Source organism: Rhodamnia argentea, chromosome 5, assembly GCF_020921035.1.
Source record: "Rhodamnia argentea isolate NSW1041297 chromosome 5, ASM2092103v1, whole genome shotgun sequence".
NCBI classification, from domain to species: domain Eukaryota; kingdom Viridiplantae; phylum Streptophyta; class Magnoliopsida; order Myrtales; family Myrtaceae; genus Rhodamnia; species Rhodamnia argentea.
Window position 1 is genome coordinate 5,661,352 of NC_063154.1, and position 10,036 is coordinate 5,671,387.

The 10,036-nt window shown below is 42.2% G+C and overlaps 2 protein-coding genes and 1 long non-coding RNA gene across 5 annotated transcripts; 1 reads left to right on the top strand and 2 right to left on the bottom strand.

Moving 5' to 3' along the window:
• Positions 1-541: 541 nt before the first annotated feature.
• LOC115750525 (single-stranded DNA-binding protein WHY1, chloroplastic-like) lies at positions 542-6,054 on the top strand. Of its 3 annotated transcripts, XR_004016488.2 has the most exons (8): positions 542-914; positions 1,388-1,488; positions 1,582-1,674; positions 2,277-2,371; positions 2,866-2,939; positions 3,111-3,202; positions 5,194-5,282; positions 5,652-5,687. XR_004016488.2 is itself a non-coding variant. In XM_030687954.2 (7 exons), exons 1-7 carry the CDS (start codon positions 644-646, stop codon positions 5,769-5,771), a joined length of 843 nt encoding a protein of 280 aa, XP_030543814.1. In that variant the 5' UTR covers positions 543-643; the 3' UTR covers positions 5,772-6,054. The 3 variants fall into 3 exon arrangements, 2 of the variants coding, with proteins under 2 accessions (XP_030543814.1, XP_030543822.1); XM_030687954.2 differs by lacking the exon at positions 3,111-3,202 and having other exon boundaries at positions 543-914; positions 5,652-6,054; XM_030687962.2 differs by lacking the exon at positions 3,111-3,202 and having other exon boundaries at positions 543-914; positions 1,391-1,488; positions 5,652-6,054.
• LOC115750543 lies at positions 1,779-2,270 on the bottom strand. The gene is made up of 2 exons (XR_004016489.2): positions 1,978-2,270; positions 1,779-1,897 (listed from the first exon to the last, which is right to left on the bottom strand). It is a non-coding gene; the product is annotated as an uncharacterized LOC115750543 (long non-coding RNA).
• A 1,851-nt stretch (positions 6,055-7,905) lies between the features above and the next one.
• On the bottom strand, positions 7,906-9,716 carry LOC115754548 (inorganic phosphate transporter 1-4-like). Its single transcript, XM_030693604.2, has 2 exons — positions 9,188-9,716; positions 7,906-9,095 (listed from the first exon to the last, which is right to left on the bottom strand). The coding sequence occupies exons 1-2, from the start codon at positions 9,597-9,599 to the stop codon at positions 7,906-7,908; spliced, it is 1,602 nt and encodes a 533-aa protein (XP_030549464.1). The 5' UTR covers positions 9,600-9,716.
• Between the last annotated feature and the right edge of the window lie 320 nt (positions 9,717-10,036).

Below are 10,036 nucleotides of genomic sequence, written 5' to 3' on the forward strand. Positions count from 1 at the left end.
CTTCTTCTGTTTGTGGGAGAACGTATAAGAAAGATGAGATGGGGCAAATGCTGAAATTGTAACAAAAGAAAAGGAAGCATATGCTAATATAAAACATCTATAATTTTGCTTTTTTGACCATTTAAATCATGTCCGTGGAAGGGATTAGATGACTATTTCATTTGGAAGGAAGTTGTGTTTGTATTTGTGGAAGCGAAAATGGATCATACACTTCGCAATCAGTAATTTACTGAGCACGTGCTTTTACTGTAACTTTTATTTCTTATTTGAATCTATTTTTCGTTACAGTTTGTCTGAATTTTTCAGGTTAGACTAGTCTTAGAATCGTCCGCCAGTATGTTGACATGTGTGCATAATGCGGGGAGCATGAGCAAAACGCCGACCGGGGATAAATTTGGGTTTGGAAATTAATTTTGAAGTTTTCGTGAGGCGAAATTTAATTTGAAATAATTATCTGACCGGAGCATCAATTATTTTTTAATGGTAATAATCCAAAAGGAAGCAATAAATATATAAGAAACATCCAAATTAAAGTTAAGGTAATGTTTTCAGCCTCTTTGGCTTGGGAGGAGATAAAAGCACTGTACCCATCGTTTCTCTGCGTAACGCATCGCCACCGCCGAAGGGGAAGAAAGAGGCGACAATGCTTCAGCTACACATGCTGCCATCCTCTCCGGTTAGCTCCCCGAACCCTAGACTCCTCTGCTTCCGCGATTCGTCTTCCTCGCCACCACTACCACTCCGCGGTCACAGTACCTTAAACCCTCGCAAAGCCTCTCGCGTCTCTCTGGCCCGAGCTCCCGATGGCCACTTCTCGTTGAAGTGCCGTCAGTCCGAGTACTTCGACCAGCAACAGAGGTTCGCGTCCTCGACGTCGTCGGATAATTCCACCTCCTTCTCTCCTTCCGGCGGAGGTAATTCGCGGTCTCTTTTCGTTAGCTGGCGTTGAATGACGGAGGATGGAAGTTTCTATGGTTTTCCGGTTGTAGATGAAGGCTAGAGCAGATTCTTGAGGCTAGGGTTCGGCTGCAGTGCTACTGTCTGAATGTATTTTGCTGGTAGCTTTACGAGTTGCGCATATCCTGGCAAGTCGAGAGTAAATTTATTCCTTGGTTCTCATTTATTGCTGTTAAGGACGGCCAGATAGATGGAGCTAACCTAGTGACTATGGTTAACGGTATTTCTGAAATTTTTTCGCTGTCTCGGTTATTCAATTGCTAAGTCAGCGGCAAAGGCGTTCATTTGCTTTATCTCTTTGAGAATGGAAGAGTGTGGCTTCCATGCAGCCATGACAGAGAAAATACTGTTGTTTGCTTTTCTGAAATTATGCTTCAGCAGCGCCAATGCTGGTTCTTTTGTGTGAGTTACTTTGGTTTCTTACGTGCAGCAGGAACAATGTCTCCAAAGGTTTTCGTCGGTCATTCCATATACAAAGGAAAGGCAGCACTGACAGTGGAGCCCAGAGCTCCAGAATTCACTTCTTTAGATGTATGTTAAAGACTCTTTCTTTTTCTTATATGTCCCAAAAGTCCTGAGATATTTTTTTTCTCACCTTTAGAAGTTTTGGGTTAAATGGTGTAGTCAGGGGCATATAAACTATCTAGGGAAGGATTTGTGCTGCTTCAATTTGCCCCTGCGGCTGGCACACGAGTATATGATTGGAGCAGAAAGCAGGTGATCTATTCATTATTGCATCTCTGTAGCAGGGAATGTGGTTTCTTGATCTGCTACGTTTTAGATTGTTTCCGTAGTAAAATGTCTCTCCCTCTTTATGTTTCCTTCTATTTATTATTAGTGTTTGCCATTTGGGGATGCGGCATCGGTATTATTGAAGGCCTAAGGCCCTGAGCTTTTTAGTTTTGGCTTCAAATTCTATGCTTCCCAGTTCTTTTCCATTCTGCTATTCTTCTTTTGGCCTGCTTTTTTCCTCAATGGGTTTCACTTTCTCTAAATTGTTTCTGTAGTCACCTTATGTACGTTTAGTAAGTGCTTTTTGAAGGTAGCAAAGTACTGTATTCTTGCATATGGAACTGTTGCTGCAAATTATCATCATGTGATTTATCACTTAGCAGTCACCAAATCAGCTTTGGTTGGTGTCAGGCAACCCTTTTTAATAAGGAAATAGTGACGTGAATTTGACAAATCATGCTGCTTCCCCCTTTCATTTTGTAAACTTTGAGAGATCTTAATAGAGCAAGGTTAGTGTTATTTGGTGGATTCTCAATCCTTCTTTGATTTTTGAGGTTCTACTGATGGCTGGGGATGCTTTCCTCTAGGTGTTCTCATTATCCGTGACAGAAATTGGAAATCTTATTGCTCTAGGTCCAAGAGACTCCTGCGAATTTTTTCACGATCCTTTTAAAGGAAAGAGGTATAATCTCGCTTACTTCTCATTTTCTGGAAGAAACATGTATTTGTGTGTGTAGTAGTTTTAAGCTGTGATAGCTTGAGTCGGGCCTTGGCTCTGGTAATTGCTGTCAGCTCTTGTAAGATACTGATGAATTTTAATAGAATCTAGAGACAAATTTTAGGTTTTACTGGTGCAGCACAAGTTCTCTAGGTATTAATCACGTTGACATCTTTTATGGCTGATATTGCATATGAAATAGTGCATTGCTGAAAGTATCCGATTATTATGAATTCAGCAATTAAATATAATATGGACTATTTTATTCTACATCAACTAATTTCTTATCTCTTCTATAAGGCAGAAAAGAGGAACCACTTCGCACAACTTGACTTCTATTTACGTGTTCCATTGTATCGTGCAATGCTTAGGCTTTGCTTTTGGTCAAAGAGAAAAACTTAGGCTTCAATTTCAACTTTAGTGTTCTGAAGTTGATAGAAGCTGTTATACTTTTGCAGTGATGAAGGTAAAATAAGGAAGGTTTTGAAGGTGGAGCCCCTTCCAGATGGCTCGGGACACTTCTTTAATCTTAGTAATGTTCCGCTTTCTAAATCTCCGGGAACTGATATTTATGTGTTCTGTTACACTGCAAATGCTTGAAGTTCTTGCTATTCTTGATCAAACCATAAAGTATTCCCTCATTTAATTGTAGCTATGAAGATTTATGATTCACAGCATTGTTTTATTTTTACATTTATGGGAGTCATTTGGAACTTGCTGAGCTCGCAATATATTAGCAAAATTTAGAGATGCGAGGTGTTCAGTGACAACCAAGGCAGAGCTGGTTGATTAGTGGTAAGTCAATGGGGTCGCTTTAAGAATTCTATTACTATCTGCGGCTAATCAATTAAAATTAATAGCTCTATAGTCAATGCTTGCTGTTTAAACCTGTGTGCTTGGTGGCATTAAGGTTAGGCTTCAGCACCACAAAATAAGGGTGGCATGTCATATTGGCTATTTGTTTTCTGAGTGTAAAATTGTGTCCAGTCGTAAAGTGATAGTGACTAATCTTGCCAATTTTGGGTGAGGCATGTTCAAGTTAAATCTCCTGGCCTGGCTGTTTAATGTGTTATATTTGCCAACCTGCTGGACTTGAGCTTGAAAGCCATGCTATCAAGAAAGAAAACCAGTCCGTAGGGGTGTCAAAAATACCCAAACCGAACCAAACCGGATTTTTCGGGTCTTTCTGGGTCGGGTTCCTTCTGGTTTGGGTAATAGGTTTGAAAAAAATGGGTACATAAACAGTTTCTGTTCGGGTACCCAAATCAAATTGAAACACTTTAAACCATACATCGTCTTTCTCCTAGAGAACGCCCTCCAAGAAAGTCTCCTTCACCATTGTCATTTCCACCTCATCCCAACCAGCACAGTGTTTCGGTTTGGGTCGTGGTTTGGATCGCGAACACACATGTACCAAACATGTTCAGGTCGGGTATCATGGAAACATGAACCTGCCCAAACTGTTGACACCCCTAGACGCCACATGTTCATGCCCTTCCTCTAAGTCAATTATAGGAGCTACTGTGATCTTGCCCAGTTAGTCATGCTTTAGTATCAAAGTGTCTTTTCATATCTTCTCAAGTATGATAATGCACAAGATACTCAATTCCCATGTGTTTGCATTTAATTATTAGAAATCTCATATAGTATTTTTTATGTTTCCTTTTGATAAGTAAAGAGATTTTATTGCGAAATGGCACCAAGGGGGTGCAACCCATGTAAAGATCGATAGGGGAATTCAAAAATAAGGTCCAACAGGGACTGTAAGCTATCAATGTAATTTCCAGCACCATCGAAGATTAGTGTGAAAAACTCAAGATTTGGAGAACATTTCCCGTAAAATGATTGATTATATCGCATAGAAAAATTAGCCAACAGAAAATATTTTCATTATTGGCAATATTTTTTCATTTATTTGTTTTTTTCAGCGATACAACCAATTATTTTTTGGGAAACGTTCTCCAAATCTCGAGTTTTCCGTGAAACCAACGCACCCTTAATAGTGAAGGAGGTGTTTCTCTATTTTCAAGGGTTTTCCTATGCTAATCCTGCCAAAAGATTCAAAATATGGGAAGGTGGTATCAACAAGAAAGATTTCTATCTTTGGAAGAGTTCTGCATGTCCAAGAGTTGAATTCCCATCTTGACCAAACCGCCTGTTGCCCATTTGGCACCTACCAGAGAATATGCTGAGTTCCAAAGTTCCTTGGCCAAGTTACAATGAAGCAACCACTGTGAAACTGATTCAGCCTTATTTTGAAAAGAAAAATCTATTTGCAAGTGCTTTCCCCTTCTTTGAATATTGTCCAACATGAAATTGTTTTCCCAAGCACCTTCCAAGTGAAGGATTCAACCTGAAGAGGTGATTCTGATTTTCAGATGACCTTCGAAGAGTTTCTGCATCACGCACCTCCTGATTTCCACTAATCAATTCCTGTAATATGATACGACCGTTACGATCCCTCTTCCATGGACAAATTTAGACTAGTCAGAACGACTTTGTAAAGACAATAAGAAATATATCTTAGTTGCTTTTAGGGAGTGAAAAGATCTTTACGGAGGTCTCTGTGTGATCCAACCAAAGAGTTACTTCATCAAAAATATGTATCTTCGCAGGAATTATCTGAATCGTTGTCTAGTAGTTGCTTTGTTTCTTCATTCTTCACGCCACCCCTTGAGGCGTTAGAGCATTTGATGTTTGTTCTGTATCTCATTTTATTTTACCAGCTAATTATTTAAATGTCTAATATTTGTTTTATTTCTTTACTTTGACCTGATCTGCCATAGGTGTTCAGAATAAGCTCATGAATTTGGATGAGAGCATTTATATTCCTGTCACCAAGGCGGAATACACTGTCCTCATCTCGGCTTTCAATGTAAGATGAACATTCTTCTCTATGTTCTGCTTCATCTGTCTGGTTCTCCATCAATGATCTGGTATTGGCTGTTGCCTTCATCTCATCATAGTTTTATGATATCCCTCAATCTCAATTTCGTGATTGTGAGTGGATGGTCTTATGAAAATGCAGCGGAATGAGTAAAATGAGATCGTTTTCTTGCTGCTTGTGATAGCCCAAGCAGAGTTCTTGATGCAGGAATTCTTATTTTCATTATAGAACTGATTAGTCTGATATATTTGCCGCGCTGGTTTCCTTCAATGAAGTTGGGCTTACATTTCAGTTATTCAATGATATTCTGCTGGTTAACCAAAATAAAAAAATGATATTCTGCTGTGTCGTGTGCAGTTCATACTGCCGTACCTTTTAGGTTGGCACGCCTATGCAAACACAATAAAGCCAAATGATCCAAACAGAGCAAACAATGCCAATTCACGATATGGAGGAGACTTTGAGTGGAGTAGATGATAGACTGCTGGTTTTTTCAACTTGTGATGGAGAGTGCTCTTCCACGACCCTCTGTTGTAGAGTTGAAATTCTGCGTTAGTAAAAATTTTGCTTGTACTTGAAAATGCCTCCCATTTTCGGCATCCTTTTGGTTTCGAACGGGGTAGTCAGGAAATTGCTGGGTTTGAGATTGTAGGGGTTTCATGCTAAATCAACTATAGTTACTTCCAATGCTTTACATTGTGCTGTCCAACTGCTGATTTGATTGTATTGCGTCCATATATTGGCATGTTTTAGGTTGTCATGATTACATGTGAATACTAACAAATGCGGGATGTTGTAGATTGTAGGCGTAGCTTTTGGAGTCGGTAGACTTTTGCAATACTCCTTTTTTGGTGTTATGGACTGATGAGAAATCAACCCCGTCGGCATTTGCTTGGGGCATAATTTATGCTTCTGATTATGTGATGTGGCATCTTATGGGCATTTAAAAAACAAAGTAAGTATTAAAAATTAGAAAAAACAAATAGATTCTCAACCATCTCGACATTTCAACCCTAAGTAATATTTGGCCCCTCCCGTGGTTGCGCGACCTCGACGATTGATGAGAGGTCGCCCTATGGGTCGCACAGCCCCTAGACAGGTACGGCCTGGGTTGCGCAACCTAGGCCTACCTTGGCAATGATCGGCAAGGGTGGTGCTGTCACCGACCCCGCAAACTCCCCTCCTCTCTTATGAATTTGTCTTTTATTTTAAGCTTTGTCAATATTTTAGTCAATCAACACTTGACAATTACACGTAAGCACCACCTTGTCCAGTCAATGCCAACACGGTGTTGATGTGTCAGTCCTCGTCAGCAAAGAAGATACTAGCTTGAGCACACTCAGCACAGTCGACCTTGAACTTTCATTATGGGCTTCTTCATCACCTTGTGTCGAACCTCTTTAGGTAGTTTAGGTCATATACCGCTGGTTTTTCCAACTTGTGAGGCAAACAATCCTGTTTCCACATCGTCTTCGTACATGTTTTTTTGGGTCGGATGTTCGTCCATTTCAAATGCGGAAAAACCAAAAAAGTCTTAGATCTATTGCATTGAGACCATTTCAATCCTAAATCTTTTAATTGGATCAATTTAGTTCTAAACCTTTTTGCATTGGTACAAATTAAGTCCATTCGGCTAATTTTGCCTGAAAATCGCTGACATGGATATTTTGTTAATTGTATTTTTCTAATAAAAGTATTTTTTAATTATTTTTTCCTTTTTCCCCCCTAAACTTTGGCTTTTGACCAATGAGGGTCGTCGGCCCCTGGCCAGGGCTGGCCAACCATCACAGCTGGTTTCGAACTTGTGATGCTTAGATTTTTTATTTTTTTTTTTTTTTTTTAAATAAGCAAATAGGATGGAAAGGGACGACCAACTAAGCTATCCTTTTTGGACCATAGGAGATTCGCACATTAACTACTTCATCTTCAGTTTGAGTCATTATAACTCAGTCCGCTCTTTGATTTTACACGCTTATCACAACTTTATTAACAAGCCAGAAACCCGAAATTCTTTTCACATAAGGTAGTAGATGTCCCGCTCGAACTTATGATCTCATGAAGGTCCGTGTGATACCACTAAACTATCATACTCGGTGATAGCTTTACGAAATTAGTTGTCTGCTGTCAATGCAATTAAATTTCACTGTAGTTTCTTTGATTTCCATCCGAGCAAAATGTAGTTGTCAGATTACATCACAATTTTTTGAGTTTGGATAATATTTGAAAATATGTAGATGCAAGAAATATCAATAGATTTGATATTGTGACTAGTATCTAATCTTCTTCCTTGTGCACTTAGCGTTTAGCTAACAGTTAACTAACCCTCAAAATCGAACTACTTCTCCGTTCCAACAAATATCTCTCAACATGAAACTATGGTGGTGCATAAAAATAAAATAAAAAATCTAGTAATATGCTTCTATGTAATAAACATATGAAATTAACGCCAAAACCAAAAACTAACTTGGGTCATGCAGTAAAACTCAGTTGGCAACATTAATGAAAGTCCAAAAGGGAAGAAGAGATGCTTGAAACTGAAGACGAGCTAATGATCAATGCCAAATTTGCAGAATTATATCTAGAAAGACTAACGTGAATTATTCTTGATGCCCTAGACGATTGCAGCCTCGCTCTTGGAATTATTCTCAGCCTCTTCGCAGTAGTCCTGTGACATTTCCTCGAGCGATTTTCCTTTGGATTCAGGCACGAGGAGAGTCAAGAGCAAACCCAGCAGATTAATCACCGCGAGCATGATCAACGAGTTCCTCATCCCGATCCCGGCGGGGAACCCCGGGTCTGTCTTGGCCTTGTCCTGGCTCTGTGACGCGTACAAGAACCCGAATGCCCCCACGATCGCGCCGGCCTTCCCTGAGGCCGCCGAGATCCCGTGGCAGGTGGCCCTTAACCGGGCTGGGAAGATCTCGGCCGGGACCACAAAGGTTGTGCTGTTGGGCCCGAAATTGGCAAAGAAGAAGGTCAACCCGTACATGACCACGAACCCGATGTGGTTCTCCTTGAGGGTCCAGTGGTGGTACGGTATGGCTAGGGCAAACATGAACACGGACATGAAGGCGAACCCGACGAACTGGATGGTGAACCGGCCGATGCGGTCGATGAGGAAAACCGTGAACCAATAGCCCGGGACAGTGCCGCAGAGTGCGATTAGGGTTTGGGCACGGGAAATCATGTAGAGCTCGCCAAGGCCGCTCATGGATTTTGCCGCAGGGAGCCATCCGACGGCGCTGAATATGTCCTTTTGGAAGAGGTTTTGGCTGTAGTAGGCAATGTCAAGCAAGAACCAAGTGCTTGTTGTGCCCAGCAAGTGCAAGCCATGTCTACGGAGGAACTCTTTCGAAAAGAGTCCGAAACTGGCTGTTTTGCCCTGGTTTTGGCTCTCGAGGTCTTGCTTCTCGACCGGGATATCGACTTGCAAGACCTTCGACATGTCTGCGCAGGTCTTCTCGGCGTTCTTCGCTACCAAGGCGGTGTAGCGCGGCGTCTCTGGCATCTTCATCCGCCAGTAGTACGTGAGAGCCGCCGGCAGTGCACCAAACATCAGGATTATCCTCCACACGTAGTCTGCCTGAGGAACAGTGGATCCCAGGGGATCTTTGGCGAATGGCGGCGCGGGGTACAAAGCGCCGAAGATGGAGGAGAGGACGATGGCGACTGTCCCACCCGCGAGGATCCCGAACCCTTGCATAGCAAACACCGCCGCAATGAAACTGCCGCGGGTCTTCTTGTTGGAGTACTCTGCCATGATCGTCGCAGACAAAGGATAGTCCCCTCCGATGCCGAAACCTAGTCAATTGGCACAACGTTGAACATCAGTACCGAACACACGATTGCGCACCTAACATTGTCAATTCATTTAACATTATTGGGAAACTCACCTAGCCAGAATCTGAAGAAGCAAAGGGTCGCCATGACAGCCCTCGGCGAGCTCCCAAAGGAGAGACCGGAGGCGATGGAACACCCCACCATGAGCATAAGGGTGATGCCGTATACACGCTTGCGGCCTAACTTGTCCCCGAGCCACCCAAAAAAGAGCTGGCCGGCCAGAGTCCCGCAGAGGGCGACCCCGTTCACGGCGGACGCCGCATTGGGAGGCAGACTGCCGGGCTTGGAAGATCCGGGCACGTAGTAGTAGATCCGGCCGAGGAGCTTGGTGACCAGGGATATGCAGAAGAGGTCGTAGGCGTCGGTGAAGAAGCCCATCCCGGCGATCACCACCGCGGTGAAGTGGTAGAGCTGAGTCTTGGCTTGGTCCAAGACATGGAGGACCTCCAGTTGATCCTTGGCCATGGCGGGTCGTGCCTTTCCTCTCCTATTCGCTTCGCTCCTCCTGAACGATGAAGCTATCACTGTGTGCGCTTGTGTGGGAAGGGTGTGATCCGATATAAATACGATTTGATCTTTGCGATTTCTCGGCATGGAAACACTTCTACGAGTAGTAGTAGGAGAAAGATCATCTGTGGCGTTTGAGACGCTTGGCTTTGCTTCTTGTTGTTATCATAATAAATTAAACTCGAAGTAGTTTCGATTATCTTTTTCTTTTCAAATAGATAGATATAGATATCCACCGGCATCGAAAAAAATAAAAGACAAGAAAAGAAATAAGGATAAGTGTAACATCTTGAAAGATATCCACCGGCATGGATATAGGATTACTTCTAGGATGATCAAATCTTGTTCGAGGATTATGAGGAAGTTGACTGTGACAAGGTGCTCAAATTGTGAGG

Excerpts from the sequence above, each read along its gene's own strand:
- LOC115750525 (XM_030687954.2), top strand. The coding sequence starts at position 644 with ATGCTTCAGCTACACATGCTGCCATCCTCTCCGGTTAGCTCCCCGAAC. Across the intron at positions 1,675-2,276 it reads ATGATTGGAGCAGAAAGCAG|GTGTTCTCATTATCCGTGAC; the intron begins GTGATCTATTCA and ends GCTTTCCTCTAG. Across the intron at positions 2,940-5,193 it reads GGGACACTTCTTTAATCTTA|GTGTTCAGAATAAGCTCATG; the intron begins GTAATGTTCCGC and ends GATCTGCCATAG.
- LOC115754548 (XM_030693604.2), bottom strand. The coding sequence starts at position 9,599 with ATGGCCAAGGATCAACTGGAGGTCCTCCATGTCTTGGACCAAGCCAAG. Across the intron at positions 9,096-9,187 it reads CTTCTTCAGATTCTGGCTAG|GTTTCGGCATCGGAGGGGAC; the intron begins GTGAGTTTCCCA and ends CCAATTGACTAG.